This window comes from Diabrotica virgifera, chromosome 2 (genome assembly GCF_917563875.1).
Source record: "Diabrotica virgifera virgifera chromosome 2, PGI_DIABVI_V3a".
Taxonomy (NCBI): domain Eukaryota; kingdom Metazoa; phylum Arthropoda; class Insecta; order Coleoptera; family Chrysomelidae; genus Diabrotica; species Diabrotica virgifera.
In genome coordinates, this window is record NC_065444.1 from 66,975,340 (window position 1) to 66,993,346 (window position 18,007).

Below are 18,007 nucleotides of genomic sequence, written 5' to 3' on the forward strand. Positions count from 1 at the left end.
TTAAATTTAAGTACTCGCCGAAAAAAACATATAGGTACATTTAATTACCTATAGCTCACTTTGAATTATTATTAAAGGGTTTTTCGCATATGGAATTTATTTGATTTCATATTAGCTTTAATTTTGGTAATAATAACTTTTTTGCAAAAACTTACAGTTTTTTTATGTATTTATAAAAATACGCTTTAACCCTTTCAGTGCAAAATAGGAAAGTGTTGCCTTGCCTTTACTGTTTTAATTAAATTTTAAAAATTTTGGTTTATGAGTTGTATCTTGTAGAGACGTATGTAGTTCAAGTAATTTTAACTTAATTTTTTGTAAAGCGCACCGGTGCGTCATGATAAAAATATAAACATGCAGGAAAATTAATTTTTATTTCATAACGATACAAAAAAAAATAACTGTAGAAATCATTACAACACAATTATTAAAAAAAAATTAGTAAAAATACAAATATTAGCATAAAAATTAAAAATCATAGGTAAAATTAGCAGGGATTATTTGACAAAACTATACCTACAAATAATAATGTGAATTAAAAAACTTTATTATTTTTCCTAAGCAGAGACCGACCCGTTCTGGCCATGTTGTTCTGGTACAGGTATGGTGTGTATTTTCGTAGATATGTTTATTCATTTCAATTTCACTTTCATATGTTTCCTCATCTGAATAATATTCACTAAAAGCTTCAAACATTGTCAAAATATCAAATTTGGCAAATTTATTTACTTACATTCATCCAATTCCTGATCGCTTTCACCGCTTGAAATATAAAGAATTGCATAATTTTCTTAACCATTAGTTTTTTGAAGTTATACTTCTTTAGGCACGAGGATTTTTTACATTCCCTAGCGCATGCGCACACCGACAGTATGGTCGCGTATGGTATTAATCGCGCAAACGTTATACGGGATCTGATTGGGTTTAAAATCATCTTTCAATAATTGTTCAATATGGAGATTATGGATAAACAAATTAATGTTGTGTATATTAGTTTTTATTGTTGTGAAGGCAGATAAAAAGCAAGTTTATAATTGTAGTGACTTTTGAAATATTTTTAAAAGTGACAGGTACGTAATAATTGTAAATGTTTCAGTATCCTAATAAAAAATTACATAGGTACCTACCTATTTGGAAAATTTAAAATGAATATACCAAAATAGTATGTAATGCTTTGATTTACATAATTTGATTACCATCAAAATTTCTACCGATATTCACCTAATATATTGATATTCCACAAAATATTCCTTTAATTCCACAAAAATCAAACTAATTTGATTAAATTCATATAAGTAATAAACAACTACTGTCAAAAAGTTTATGGTGTAAACGTTTAGTTGGTGTATATTCCCACATGACAGACACGCGAAGGTGGCGCAATGGGAAAGCACTTCGGTTTTCGATCGGCGGGATCGACGGGAAGCGGGTTCAATCCCCAATGCAAGTTACTATTTTTTTTATTTTTTTTTATACATTTTATGATTGTAAGTATATTATTATATAATTTTTTCAGAAAATACGTATTTAGTTAAAATTTTTGGCAATAATTATTGTTCAGAAAGCATTTCTTTGTGGCATTTTTCAATGTGTTTGTGTGTGTTTTATTCTTTTATTTTTTTTAATTTTTGGTATTGTTTTAATAAAAATTTTTGGAAAGTAGTAAGTATTAAAATTAGTTTAATAGTTAAATTAATTATAAATAAACTGTTTAAAGTATATTGATTTCGTTGAAATCATATAATAGAAATATAACTTCTTACGTGCGTACAAAGTATTAATACACACATTTTTTTTTATATCTAGCTTGAATAGTTATACGTTTTTTTTACCTCTGAGGTACCAGCTTTTATCAAAAATGAACAAAGCGCACTAGTGTGCTTTCCGCATTGAAAGGGTTTTAAAACATGCATTTTGTTCGCAAAAAATTAAAATCTTTGATATTTGATAACTCAAAAAGGGTTTGTTTATTTTAACAACTTGTTTGATTTATGGCATTACTTTTAATAAAATAATTTCACCGCCGAGAAGGGGTGGCATCCACCCCCAGGGTAAAAGCACAAGTTGGCTCCATATCAATGTTGTTTCTTGAAGTATCTTCTAACCACTCACTAATTTTCATGAAAATCGATGTAAGTTCAACGAAATCGAAGGTGGAAATCTTCAGTGACGGCACTAATAGTAATCCACCAATAATAGATATGTCAGTCAGTGTAATCTCCATCAACTGACATTTAATATTTAATGTGAGATTATCTTTACCATACCATAAGGAGGTATCTCTACTTTTGACAACTTCAATAATGATAAAATAGTATATTAAGTATAGAACATTAAAAATAATTGCCATGGTTATTATGATGCGAGTATGACATATACGACATAAGCCACGTAGTGGCGAATGTCTTATAGAATACGAGCTTTATAATGACAAATAAATTCGATAGCATACATGATTTTTTCTACGATCATTGACAACAACAAAAAAATATAATATACAAATTTAAAGAAATAAGTCCAGATCCGTAAATCTGAAACCTCTCATGGAACCAATTTCTGGTTACTTCCTTTATCTTTGCCTTTTACAATTTATAAGGTCGAAATTATAGATGTCGAATTCGGCTTAACTGAATAGCTTCACTTCGTTTCGATTCAAAGGTGACCATGTAGCCCCTGAGACTTAAACGCCCGTAAGTGGATAATTTTATTGATCATCTCTGAACCAAAATCAAATATAAGCTGTTTTTCATTTTCACAGTTTACTCAGATTGTGAATACACGGAACCAACTTTGGATGAAATTTTTCTCAGACAAGTAGACGAAATATGACTGCATATTGTAGGGTTCTTTCCTTCTTTTTTGTTCGTCTCCTTGCCTTATTAATTGTAAAAGGCAGCGGTAAAGGAAGTAACCAGAAATTGGTTCCACGAGAGGTTTCAGATTTATGGATCTGGGACTTCTCATTTCTTTAAATAGATGTCGCTACAGCGTCCGATGCACGAATTATTTTTATAATTCGCCTTGGTTTTGTTTCCACTCAGATGTAGCACCTCTGATAAGGTCTGAGGAGACTGAAACTTTCATAACGGGATGATTGATCATGATCATCTCTGAACTGAAATGAAACATAAGCTGTCTTTCATTTACATATAATAATATATCTACAAATTGATTTATTTTGTAACACAAACAAATTAATTAGTTATACGACTAATTTAATTGTTTGGTTGATAGGTTTATATTTTGAATATTATAATTTCCTTATTAATTTGGTTGTATTCGATAGAATTTAAAATTTGGTTATCTATGTTAATTTTGTTTTGAATGGATTCATTAGATAACTTTCCGCCATCGATGTGGATTTCCATCCGCTGTGACGTATTAATGTTGTTATATCACCATCAGAATTTATCAATATTGTCGCGGAACTGCGACGAAACCAATGTCCAATGATGTTGAATTATGCAGATTTAGAAATTAAGCTTATTATGCAGATATTAGCGGTAGGTGATAAATTGGGACTGTTACCACCCCAGACGAAACCAGGCTGGTCTTAAGATCACAAAATACTAGAGTTCACTACATGACTGCACTCTATCGAAACTCAACTCACAAGATGACAAAATCGCATGGATTTCTGCTTAAACCGCCGTAAAACCTATGCAAAAAGCAGTGATATGGGAGGGAGTGGATAGGACCCGAGCAATCCTGCGTGTATTTACTAAATGGGACCACTTGGTGAGACGCACAATATGGCGACGGGCAGGTCCGGATTCAAATTAATTCAATATGTATTTACGATTTTATTTGGGAATACGCATCGAGTTAGATTAATAACAGTTATTTGAAATAAAATTAGTTTAATTTTTAGTACTTTTCAAGTACACTTTTAATAATAATAACATAATAATAAAATTTATTAAACTAAAATAAAGAATATGTGAAATATAAGTTTTGATCAATCCAAACCCCTAAGCATTTGACATACTCAGAGAAGGGTATCAGACACGGGCGCCCATATAAAAATTTTCAGGGGGGCCAGACGTGAAGATGTTGCACATTATATTTTGTGTACTCTGGATAACCATATATAGCTAACAGCAGCCGAAAAGCCAGGGGGGCCACGGCCCCCCTGCCTATGGTATCAGATGTTCATTTAGTTAAATACTGTCAGGTGTACAATACGCCTTTAGTTTTTTCAAGATTCAAAACTAGTCTTGAATTTAAGAACCAGTTTTACACTTCCGACTTCAAAGAGGTTTTTTGAAGTTATACTTCTTTAGGTGCGATTGAGAGGGAATTTTTATTATGCCACGCGCATGCTCACACATACAGTATGGAGTTAGTTGTTAAATCTTTTAAGTTATGTATGTATCAGCACAAGTAAGATATGAAAATAACATATTAGTGTTTTTAGTTATATTTATTATAATTTTTGTTTTTGGATCTGTCTTCCTCGGGAGTAAGATAATAAGTAGGTATTATTAAAACATATTTATATTTATACTTCACTTGATCTATTTGTCACCGTGATTTGTAATTATGTGCGAGAAATCATGTAAATAAAGCGATTATGGGTGATTGGTAGAGCATTCGACTACAGATCGAGAGGTCCCGGATTCAAATCCGGAAGATTCATATTCCTTTTTTTAATTTTTGGTATTGTTTTAATACAAAATTTTTGAAAGTAGTAAGTATTCAAATTTGTTTAATATTTAAATAAAATACAAATAAACTGCTTAAAGTATATTTATTTCGTTGAAATCAGAATAACAGAAGTATAACTTGTTAGTTGCGTACAAAGTACATGTTCTTTTTTATTATTATTCATAAGCAAGGACGGAGGGGCAAGTCCCTATTATGCACACAAACAATGAAATTATATATATATAGTCCGTCCGTTATAACTTTTCCCATGCGGTACGATTCATTTTCAATCAAATTAAATCAAAACATAAATTGAAACGAACGTCGATGTGTATATACATTTTGTATACTGTATACTATATACTACACACATCGGCGTACGTTTCACTTTCTGTTTTGACTTAACTTGATTGAAAATGAATCGTAACTCATGGAAAAAGTTATAGCGGACGAACTATAAGTAACTTACTAGTAGATAATAAAAAAACCAAAAAAAAAATACAATTCGGTTGAAATAAAAAACAATATTTCGACTGTTATAGAAAATGGTCTACTTTACTTTTAAACGTGTTGGTAGAAGAGGCCGAGACAATGTTATCACTAAGGTTATTCCAGCTCACGAAAAATCTATTTAGTGGAAAGTTCTGTCTTGATCTTGTAGAGAAGTTCTCTTTTTTAAGTTTAAACTGGTAACCTCTGAGGCATTCATCTTGATTTATGGTAAACATTTGGTTGAGATTTCCGAAATTGAATTTTAATCTTTTAAATGTGATAATTAAGTCTCCACGTTGTCGGTAAAGTTCAAAAGAAGTTAGGTTGGTCATACTTAAGTCTCTCTGCATAGGGGGGTCTTCTCAGTTCCAATGAAATTCAAGTGGATTTTCTTTGAACGCTTTCCAACAAAGTTTTGTCTCGAATCAAATCAAGATACCACGTTCCACCAGCATATTCCAGAATCGGTCTTACCTAAAGAGTGTAAAGTTTACAAAATGACAGCATTGAAAATCTCGAAAAAGTTACCTTAATATTTTCATTGTAGATTTTATATGAATTTATAGAAAATAACATTTTTGCTTTTTTACGACATGTTAGTATATTATGCAACGAGCATTTAATGATGGTCACTATGAAGCGAGTATGACGGATACGAAACGAGCCGCCTAGCGGCGATTTTCTTATAGCATACGAGCTTCATAATGATAATAATTAAATGAAAGTTGTATACACGATTTTTTCTATGATCATTCACAACAAAAAATATATTCAAATTTATTAATTTTGTAACGCAAACAAATTAAGTAGTTGTATGGTTTAATTAATTATTTTGTTGACACATTTATATTTTCAATATTACAATTATTAAAATGAATTTGGAGGATAAATTTTTAATATCCCTATCGTCTTCAGACATTTTCTTAAAAATATTTAATTTTTAAATTAGTCAGCTTGTTTACATATTAAGAACTGTCAAAGCGTATGTATTTCACTCGCCATTGGTCACTGCGCGTGTGCCACCTTCATCGCTAATGCCATATCGCGATTCTATTAGTTAAAAATCTGCATCGTCATGAAAATCTGCATCATAATGAAGCTTATTATGATACAGGTAGTGAACCTATATTAAAGTATGAGCATAGAAAAAATATGTTATAGAACCAAATTGAACTTCCATATTAAGATATACCCAGTACATCGACTGAATCTACAGAATCCATTTCACATATCGTCGCCTTAATACTATAACCTAAACCTAAACTTAATACTATAACTACCTAAACCACCATAATTATCATAACTACCATATACTAATAAACATAAACCATACCATATACATAAACCACCTATAACTACCATAACTATAACCACCTAAGCTTAATACTATAACTTGATAACTCGAAATTAGTAGTTTTGAGATAAACGGGTTTAAAGATTTTAAAGATATTTGTGCTGCTACCATGATGTTGGTAAATACGGGATTTCTCTGCAGCTCTAAAATACTGTTCCTTAACTTTTTGGCTACTGATCTATTTAGGAGTTTGGTGCAAATTTGTTTTCCAATATGGAAAATAACGGAAAATTAAAGTTATCAACTTTTAGCACTACCATAATGTTAACATTTGGTAATGTCGCATGTCGTGCCAAGTTGCATCTTAGTGAACTTTGTAAAAAAACTGATTTTTAAGCTTTATTTTGGTGAAAATTAGCCCTCTGCCATAGGGTTGCCAGATCTGCTAACAATTCTCGAATTTTTGCATTAACATGGACCGAATAAAGTGATAGCAATTACGCGGTAAGCTCAATGGTTTCAGAAAAACACGTGCTACAACTAGATAACTCGAGTTAGCTAGTTGTAGCTTTCAGTGTATGTTGCATTAACGATTATTCCGATTAAACAATAACTTGACAACTTATCTTGTCAAGTTTTAGCACTGAATATTAGGGGCATTTGAGTTTTATCAACCTCCGTCAATCATAAATAAATACTTATAACTCGTTTAGAGAGAGTTATCAAGTTTTTACGCAATATGGAAGAAAATAAAATACATCTTGTGAACTAGTTGTCTAAAAAACATCAATTTTGGAGTTATCAAGTTATATGTAGTACTAAGGCGACGATATGAATATTGATGTTACACCAAGAAAACGGAAATTATAGTTGTTCCATTATATCTTTGCACAAACGTGATGATTCTGATTTTTAAAGAATTGATTGATGTGATGAACACAAATGATTTTTAAACAATTTAAATGAAAACAGTAAGTAAGTCGATATGTAATATCATTGATATCTCTCAATGTAATGACAATTTATAAGTTAGAAAATATTAGTTGTCTTACTAGCGTAAAAATAAATACTTCCGGAAGTAATCAAATTAAAAGAGCAACAGTTAGTCGTTCTAACTATTATGTTTGAAAATAAAAACAATGACATCTACAAAAACTAAAAGTTTAAATAATATGAAAATCCAAATGAAACAATAAATCCAAATAAACTAATAAATACAACAAATGCACTAATGTGACTGTCACTGAAAATGATAAACGTCTAAATTTATGGTAAACAAGGTATCAACAACATGACGTACCGTTTATCCTCGTTTACAACCTATTGTGGTTTCTATGGACAAACGGCTTCATTTTGCGATACTAGTTTCTGTGAGTAAAAAAAGAGACCTAGTATAAAAAGTAATTCAAAGTATAATATAATGGAAGAACTATAATGGTACAATTAAATCGCAGCAGATTAATCAGTAGCCGAAGAAGAAGAAAATTTTCCTCGATATAAAAAACTGCTACGAAGAGAGAAAAAGCTAGCAGTCATGAAGAATATTGTTTCAGAACTTAGGAAACATAATTATTCAGAGGAAGAAGTTCTGGATATTATTTCAAAAATAGATGGACCAGAAGAAATTATTCTAAGGCAATAGAAAATTTAAAAATCAATCACTACCTCGATAATATTCGGAGCAATTTAAAGTATTTGCTTTGACCCTACATTATTATTCACTTGCTGCATATAATTATGTAAGGACAGTTTTTTAAACTTGCTTGTTGCACCCAAGAACATGGAACAGATGGTATCAAAGTATTGATGGTAAACCTGGCTTTACTGCAGTCTTTTAGAGCTTTGGGAACAAAAGCATTGTTAGATCCTGATAAATTATGCAGTTTAATTATTATAGATGAAATTTCTATCCGACATGAGGAATGGGTTGCTGAATGAGACAAATTCTATGGTTATATCGATAGGGGAACAGGATCTCAAGAGGCCACTAACGCCTTTGTTTTCTTGCTGAACTGTATCAATGACCATTTCACGGTTCCAGTTGGATATTTTTTAATAGAAGGAATTACAGGAGAGCAAAAAACAAAAGGTTTAGTCCAATAGTGCCTACACAAATGCCATAACATTGACATAAAGGTAGTGAGTATAACTTGTGAACGGCCGCCAAGTAAATTTCACAATGGCAGCTCATCTTGGCTGTAACCTAAACCATAAAAATTTAAAAACGAGCTTCAAGCATCCTTCAAATGGTGATGATGTACTGTTTTTGGATCCTTGCCATATGTTCAAATTAGTTCGTATAATACCTTAGAAGGGATGTGTATCATGTTCGATGATAACAATGAAGTTATATTGTGGAATTACCTACAAGAACTTATTTCGCAAATTTGCAAGAAAAAGAATCATTTCATCTTGCTAATAAATTAAGATCTCAGTATATAGCTTTTTATAACAAAAAAAAACAGTTCGTCTTGATACTCATGTATTTAACTAAAGCGTTGCATCCGCTTTGGTCTTTTGTTCAGAGGAACTGCAGTTATAGCAATTGACGTAAGTTGAAACCACAACTAGATTTGTTATGATAATGAATAATTTATTTGACGTCCTTAAATCTAGAAATTTATTACAGTTTAGTTATAAAAGAAAGTATTCAAAATTATTCAGAAATAAGTAGTTTTCTACAGTCCACTGAAAAATACCTTAGTGCGTTAAAAACTAATGTTGGTGGTGCTCTTTTGTTAGACACTCTTCGTCACACAGGATTTTCAGGTCTTAAAGTATACATAAAAAGTTTACATCTTTTATACAAATCATTTGTAACTTCTGGCATATTAACTTTTTTACCATTCTATAAGTTCTCCCAGGATCATATAGAGCTATTTTTTGAAAGTATTAGATCAGAAGGTGGCTTAATTATGACACGACAGCTCGCCAGTTCATTTCAGCTTACAAAAAGTTATTAGTTCATGTTGAACTAAGTGATAACTTTAGAGGCAACTGCATATTATTAGAAAGTGTCCATTTTAAAATGTAATCCCATCGTGCAAATAAATAAATCTTCAAGAGATTTTAAAAATCTTATCGCAAGATCCAGCTTTTAATGAAGTAGGCATTATGATTGCATATATAGAGCAGGTCATTTTGTTCACTCATTGAAACTAAAAATAGTGTGTGTCGAATGTTCTAATGCATTAATTAGTACAAGAAAAAATCTATACTTTTTTTCATTTATAAATAAAAAAAAATGGTTTGGAATATCCCTCAACAGACCGGAACTGCCAAATAAAATAGTAAATTGTATTGACCACAACAAATTATTTAGTGCCCACTAAATAATACTACTTTATTAATAAGAGGTCTCGTGGTGCGGGATTTGTCAGTCCTAGTCCTGCACATATAGAACATCCTAATATCAATATAGCGACTAGCTACAGCCTTTATTAGGAGCATTCTGTGATTATCTGAGAATTGTTGATCCATGCTATGACTAAGTAAATTTAAAAAGATGTCGTTGTTTATGTACCTCCGCAAAACGTTTGTAACTAACTCGTCGGTATTCATACGAGTTGGAGAAGGGACCTCTTTTAAAATTTTCTCAGCCATAAAGCAAATATCGATCACACTCTCAGATGGATATTGCAATCCTTTTTTATTTTTTTTATCAATAAATGAAAATAAAAAGTTGTTCCGAGTGACACTTACTAAGGCACTTAAACATACATTACAGACTATTCTTTTTTGTAAGTAAAACACAACATAACCAGCTATATATGTAATTATGCTTTTTGAATACACAGAAAACGGATTAATATAGCTGTGATCATGATCACTTATATCTACTGGCACGTCAGTAGTACAACTACCACTCAACCTATAATCTCTGGAAGTGATATTAATGTGATCAGTGGGATTGCATTTTAAAATAGTTAAATCTTCCAAAGGAAAGCAGTTACCACTAAATTTATTTTTCAGTTCAACATGTACCAAAATTTTTTTATAAGCTGACTGAAAATGTCTAGCACTTGGGTTATTATTGTAACCGCCTTGTGCTCGAACTGAACTAAAAAATAATTCTATATGGTCTTGTGATACCTTGTAAAATGGTAAATACTTTAAAGTAGAAGGAACAACTAACTGGTTAAAAAGAACTTTTATACTGGATATGCATACTTTTAATCCAAGAAATCCAGTAAAACAATCTGTATCTAACATTAGTAGGTCCTGACCTCGAGCTGCTTTTAACTCACTAATATATTTGTCTGCTTCATTTAAAAAATTTAGAGTGTTATCATAGTTATTTAAACTTAAAGGCTTTTTAAAGCCATGCTGCAACAAACTTCTGGAATTAAGTATATCAAACAATTTGTTCATGATTGTTCCAAATCTAACAGTTGCTTCAACTCCAGAAAATTGTGATAAACCTAACTCTTTATTGCAAAAGTCTAAAGCTACTGCAACACTTTCGCTTAATACCTGAGTAGCCAGTGATACTTTCATTTTTTGTCTGCGAAAATAAACATGTTGGGCCTTTAATTTATTGGCTAAATGAAAAGATTCACTCTGTTGGAGATAATGCAACTCCTTAAAATACCTCCATTCAATAACTCTATTCTTGTCATCTACAAAACTAGATTTATTACCTAAAGTGTTACGAACTAACTTAATCATATGACTAGGATCTAAAACTATAACTACATCTTTGTCTGTACAAGGATGTTTAAAAAAAGTTTGTAGGGATGACTGATTCAAATTACATCCTAATAGCTTAGCCATCGTGAGATTAACTGGAGCCCCGTCAAAAGTAACACTTACAACATCTACACCTACTTCATGGCACTTTCGCAGGCACTCCAGGACAAAACTTTTTTTCTGTTCTCCAGTGCAGCCAGCTATCAAAAAATATCCTACAGGCATTTTCCAGGCACCATTAATACAGTTAACCATAAATACAAGGACATTTTTGGCTAACACCTGTTCCTGTACACCAGTACCTAAGTCAACATACCCATAACATTTTTTGCCTGGAACCCATTCTTCCTGTTGCCGGATAGACATTTCATCAAATATCAGACCACATATTACTTTCTCATTCGATGAGTTGACTTTTAGTCTTAAGGCGTCAAAGGATTCCTTCGTAAAACCGGGTTCACCATCAATGGCTGTATACCATCTACTTAGAGTCCTAGGATGAGGTAAACATGTATCAAATGTTCGCCTAACATATTTATACGCTGCAGGTGAGTAATAATGTAGTGTCAGAGCAAATGTTCGCAATTGCTCTGAATACTGCTTAGGTAGCGCTTTTTTTTCCACTTTTTTGAATTGCCTTATAAGAAATTCTTTAGGTGCTCCTAATTTTTCAAGAAGATCCAATGTTTCTTCTTGAACCAACCTTGTTTTCTTGAGTTTATCAATTACATTCTTCATGCTAGCTAGTTGTTTCTCACTTCTTTGTAGTCTTCGACGAACATTCCTTAATCTTCGTTTTCTTTCACTACTAATTTTCTGCGAACGACCTAATTCTTTATATATCTTCCGCTTCCTAGGAGTTAACTGACATGATGTACTAGGAACATCTTGTCCTACTTCGGAAGTTACGTTCCCTGGCGATTGGATACATATATTAGATAATATCCTCACTTTTGCATTCTCCTGCATTTGTAGCACCTAAAAGAAAAAAACAAACGCTAGGTATCACAATATCAAAGAGATAATAATAAAATATGTAATATAGATTTACAAGAAATCAAAAAGCATACTGAATAAGTATTAAATAAACATAAAACCATACAAACAATAAACCAAATATATGAATATTTAGTGAAGGACATTTGAGTTTGCATAAATTCATTATCTCGAGAATGGGCAATTTTGAAGAGAAATACTGGTTGATTTTTATTTTTAAATTAGGACTTTCTGGCATATAAAATACTAGTGACGTCATCCATCTGGGTGTGATGATGGAATCGATAATTTTTTTAAATGAGAGTAGGGGTTGTGTGGTAGCTCGTTTGAAAGGTTATTTAATTCTCTATTGAGTAATATAAAAATAACCTAATTATTTACACAGGGTGGCAAACAAAATTATGAATTAAATTAATTGAGACAAAAAGAAGAATGTATGTAATTTATTTAATGCAAAATACATTTTACTGCTGTCAGAGAACAGAAAAAAAATGTTAATTTGGAAAATAAACATTGCTTTTCGCTTAAATTATAAATGTTCAGACTGCTAAGAGGCAGACAATTTAAGTGAAAAACAATATTTATTTATCAAATAAACATTTTTTCTTGTTTTCAGACAACAGTAAAATGTATTTCGAATTAAATAAATTACATACATTCTTCTTTTTGTTCAATTATTTTATTAAAAAAATTTTTTTTGGCCACTTTGTATAAATAATTTGGTTATGGTTTATAGTACTGAATAGAGAATTAAATAACATTTCAAATGAGCTTTCACACAACCCCTACTTTCATTTAAAAAAATCATCAATTATTACGACCTGTCTGAGGATTTCTCTTCAAATTTGCCCATTCTCGAGATAATGAATTTATGTAAACTCAAATGTCCTCACTGTATATATTATACATATAAACAAAAAAAAATATAAACAAACAGTAACGTATACGCACTTAATTACATATTATGTGCAATACATTATTACATTATAAACAATTAAATAGATTAATTTTAATATTGCATGTGACATAAATGTGTTTTAGACATTAATTACAATAAATTGAAGAAATGTAGTATTTGGTAATATTTTAGATATTTATTATTTATTGAGGTTGTCCATTAATCGGTTTTTCATAGAATTGTGTTGTTCTGTTTCCAATCCATTGTTTGATTTCATATTTATGTATATGTTTTTTATAATTTTTAATTTGTTTTAAATTCTCCTGTAGACAATTGCCCTCTAAAGCTATTGCCAAATTCTCTTTCGGATTAAGCGGATTTTCGGATTACTAAAGTTTAGATTAGCGGGACTCTACTGTATGTTTAGGTAAAATTGCAATAGTCCTTGTGTATCTGGTTTGATGGGCTATTGCTAAAGTCTAATATTATTTTTTCCCTCTATATGCATGTATAAGAGCTTTGTGACAGAATAATTTACGTACAGTTCAAAATTGACTTTCGTTATATAACAGCTTGCTGGAATATCTTAAATTTGTCTCATAAATAATTCTATTTAGCCACTTCTCAATAATGTTTATAGAATGTAAGTAATTATTTCGTATTCCACACTATCCTAAAAGGCCAAAGGTAAGTTTAGATTGTATAAGTGCTTAATAAAGAATTCATAAATGAGTTATTCCTAAAAAAATATTAAAAAAATTGAACCTTGATAGGATATTTTTTTTATAAAATTAGTATTTTATAAAACTTAGTACATAATATACAAAATTATAACAAGTTTATCAAGAAACTAGTTGAAATCTGCTCCTACACACCTATTACCTATTCGCAAAATTAAATTCCGACAGAGGGCGCTCAAAATTTCAAAGATGGACGATAACTCGAGGAAAACAATTTATTTTGTCATTTGATCCCATAGTTCTAAAACGTTAAATTAAAATCATTTACACGAGTGTTTTGCCAAAGTAACCACTAAGTTTTGCCACTAAGACATCTTATAAGTTAAAGACGACTCAAAATTATGTTTCATCTGTATGCATTCGTTAAAATTTGATGCTAACTACCGATTTGTTTTTACCTTTTTTTCATAAAAAATCTGGCCTCCGATAATCACACAGCGTTTTAAAAATTATTAATCTATATTAAAATTTCTAATTTTGTTTTTACTTTAATTTATAGGACATTACAATTTATTATACACTAACAGATAACATTTTTTAATTAAATAAAAACTGCAAACTACCTAGGTTCGCTTTCAAGATGCAGTAGAAATAAACAAACCAAGACACGTTAAATGCCACTAGGAGCACAACCGAATCATAATTTACAATGTACATACATTGTAAATCCCAAATCATGATTTCCAAAGTTTATACATTGTAAATTATGATTCGGGAGTGTTCCTAGTAGCATTTAACGTGTCTTGGTTTGTTTATTGCTACTGCATCTTGAAAGCGAACCTAGTGTAAGTAGGTGAATTTATTTTATAAAAACTGAGTTTTGGAAATTATGAGGTGGTCGGAATATTTTGTATAACAATGTACATTCTATGTACAGAGTATATACTGCATTTTGTTTATTTATTTAATTTTACAGTCACTTAAACATTAAAAAATATTACGTTTAATACAAACGTTAAATTAACAAAATGTGTGATTTGGCATTAGTTAGTTTACATCATTATGTACAGTGTAGAGTATAATAGGAATGAATACTGAGGAACACTGCAATAGTGTTTTTCAGTTGAATTCACTGTTAATTACAAAATAAACTGACCGCAAATATGTACACATATTATTTTAATAATTTATTTATGTTACCTGAGATTCACCAATTGTAGGGATTGCATTTTCTCGCAAACGAATAGGATAAGCTAAGGAAGTCCGATCTACATCCCTCTCAGCAAAATGTTTTGTACATAATCTGCTTCCTTTGCTTGGTTCCCAGTTCTCTTTATTTACAAACTGTATCCAGGCCTTTCTCCTTTTAACATCTTTAGGAAAACTACAATCATATAAACCAAGTTAAAAAATTACCTGTTATTTTTACATGCATTATCACTAAAATGGAAGTAATACCGCCCTGTCCACTGTTTATGCTTAGATAATAACCAATGTAAGGAGATTTTGGTTGAGTTTTCTTTATTCATTCGAGCGTTATAATTACACGACGGGAACGCACACGACGGCATACTATTGTCACTATAAAATCACTGCAAAAATAAGTTCAAAACAATTTATAAAATATATTTTTTAAGTTCACAACTAAACCAAACAACAAGAGCTGTCAATAGTGTCAATGAGACGCACAACATGGCCGAAGTGATCCCATCTACCACACCACATGTCATATCCCCTCCCTCCCATATCACTGGCAAAAAGGGACCTTAAAACCCTAATTTATAAATGAGTTATGGCTCGTGGGTGAAACATTAACTACTTAGTTTACCTAAAAGCTATTAAATCCTCACATTTTGCGTGAGAACGCGTCTATCGATAGGGCACATGTGTTTCTGAGAAAAAAACACGCCGATAGAGACTCTAAAATCTACAGGCAGTTAAGTCAAAAACCGTGAAGCGATGAAAACTGAATTAAAATCTACACTGGGAAAAATAAACGCTACAAGGTTACGAAATTTACAAGAAATATTACCAAATTTCTTGATTCAATATTTTGAGCTGTTCGTTTCCATTCTGATAATTCTGAAACATTTTTGCGTTGTATAATTTGGTGGTAAAAAGTGGTATAATTGAAAAATGCTTACTCTCGGATTTAATTTTCAAAGTTTTTGGTTTTCAACATTTTTTTAATTTAGAAAATCCCATTTTAAAGAGCAAGTATTTTCAAGACAGTCGTCTGTTCACGATTTTCATCAACGACGGGTAATTTTTTCACAATATTTAAATGAATGAAAAAAGTCGCTTTTTTTATTAAATGTTATGTAAATACTAAAAAACCACAATGCAGTCAAAATTTCGATACCCATGAAATGGTACACCTTTTCTTTTAGCTTCCCCCATATATTGCATTTAAAAAATAGCTGCCAGTAACTTTTCGATTTTTCAAGAGTTTTTTGACTTAGTTTCCTTAGCTAGTAATATTATTTAATGAGGTAAATAAACTTTTACGAAATTCTTTATTGTGTAACTTTGATTTTTTGCCTTTTTTACTAGTTTTTCTTTACTTCTGTGGCGCCACAATGGGAGGCGCCACAATTTTGTTTTACCCAGTTCGTTCAAAACCCTAGAACCGGCCCTATATGATCATCGTCATCATCATCATCGTTTTGTTTTCCTTTATCCATATGCGGGGTCGACACTTGGCCTCCCTAATTACATTTCTCTTGGGTCAAGTTTCTATCTTGGATCATACCTATACCAATTCCCGTTACTGATATGTCCTGCCTGAGCAAGCCTCTGGTCCAGATCTTCTTTGATCTTTATTTTCTACTCCTCCCAGTAAATTGCTAATTAGCAATTTTTTCAAAAAATGTGTGATTACACACGTCTAAACGTGGAACACGTCAAAAAATATTAACCTCTGCCCTCTCATTTTGGTATCAATTGGTACCACAATCTAGACTTGATAAAATTTTAAGTCTGTATAAAACTCTATTTCTGTAAAACTGCAAAACTATAAAATCTGTAAAACCAGGTACGGTGTACGGAGTTGAATGTTGAACAGTTAAAAGAAAAAAAAGGGACAATTAATGCATGTGGTAGAAATGATAATGCTTAGATTGATGAGTGGGGTCAAAATAAATGATAAAATTTAAAATTGAGGAAAATGAAAATGTGAGATAGGTTGAGATGCTTCTGGTATGTTCAACGTCAAGGCTTTAATCGCCCAATTCGAAGAAATGCTGATTTACAAGTTACTTGGAGAAGTAGGAGAGGAAGATCAAAGAAGATCTGGGGGAGAGGCTTAGACAGGACATGTCGGTAAATGGTATTGAAGTTGGTATGACTCAAGATAGAAACTTATGAAGAAATGTAATTAGAAAAGTCAACCTCGCATACGCATTAAGGCATAAGGCAAACCCGTTGTTAGAATCATTAAGTAGATTCGCGAGTAGACTCGCGATTTAGTAGTATTCTCGAAAAACTACTTCATCGCTATCTTAATATCTAAATTTTGTATTGAACTACATATAACACTGAAGAAGGTAAAAATCCCTGGACTATTTGTGTGTGCGTTATTTTGTTAGATTAGAACATGCATGTAATGGGTTAAGTTATTAAATATAAGAGAAAATAATGACTTCTTTTTGATCATTGATGACCAGATTGTAACTGTAACGATGGCTGTAAAATGTTTATCAATAAAAAAGTTCTCTAGGAACGGACGCCTTAAGCGCATACTACATAAATCAATATTTATTCTTATTCTATGCAGATACCAACATGACTGACCTACATATTAAAACCATTATTCGATATTTACATATAATATTCAATAATTTAAATAGATGATACACCAATGCAACTTTCTACTGACCGCATCTAGAACATAAAAAATAATATTTGAGACCGTATAAGGGCACTAAGTATTCTAATTTGTTTAACGTCTCAGTCTATCTTAGTCGTGTTGGTTGCTACACAATGAATAAATAGTTTCTGGAGAACGGACCACGTAGGAAATATCACCATAAATTCTAACTGTACCGATAACACAAAACCTATATGGGGTATCGTAAAATATTATGTACTGAGGAGAGTGTGAACGTAACTTTCTATATCTCTGCTCTCAGTAAATATAGTGGAGTAAGTGCTAGCTGATTACGAAATACCGCAGTGGCAGACATTAAAATGGACTGTACTTGAACATAAATTATATGGTACATTAATCATTGTTAACGGCAAATCAATTTTAAAGAATGATTCAATTAATTCTTACTTACAGGAGTTAACACATGACTATAGCACTAATTA

General features: G+C 31.3%; 1 protein-coding gene across 1 annotated transcript; it reads right to left on the minus strand.

Moving 5' to 3' along the window:
• Nucleotides 1-5,130: 5,130 nt before the first annotated feature.
• LOC114329920 (THAP domain-containing protein 2-like) lies at nt 5,131-15,410 on the minus strand. Its single transcript, XM_050643708.1, has 4 exons — nt 15,188-15,410; nt 14,897-15,080; nt 12,074-12,100; nt 5,131-5,613 (listed from the first exon to the last, which is right to left on the minus strand). Exons 1-4 carry the CDS (start codon nt 15,265-15,267, stop codon nt 5,518-5,520), a joined length of 387 nt encoding a protein of 128 aa, XP_050499665.1. The 5' UTR covers nt 15,268-15,410; the 3' UTR covers nt 5,131-5,517.
• Between the last annotated feature and the right edge of the window lie 2,597 nt (nt 15,411-18,007).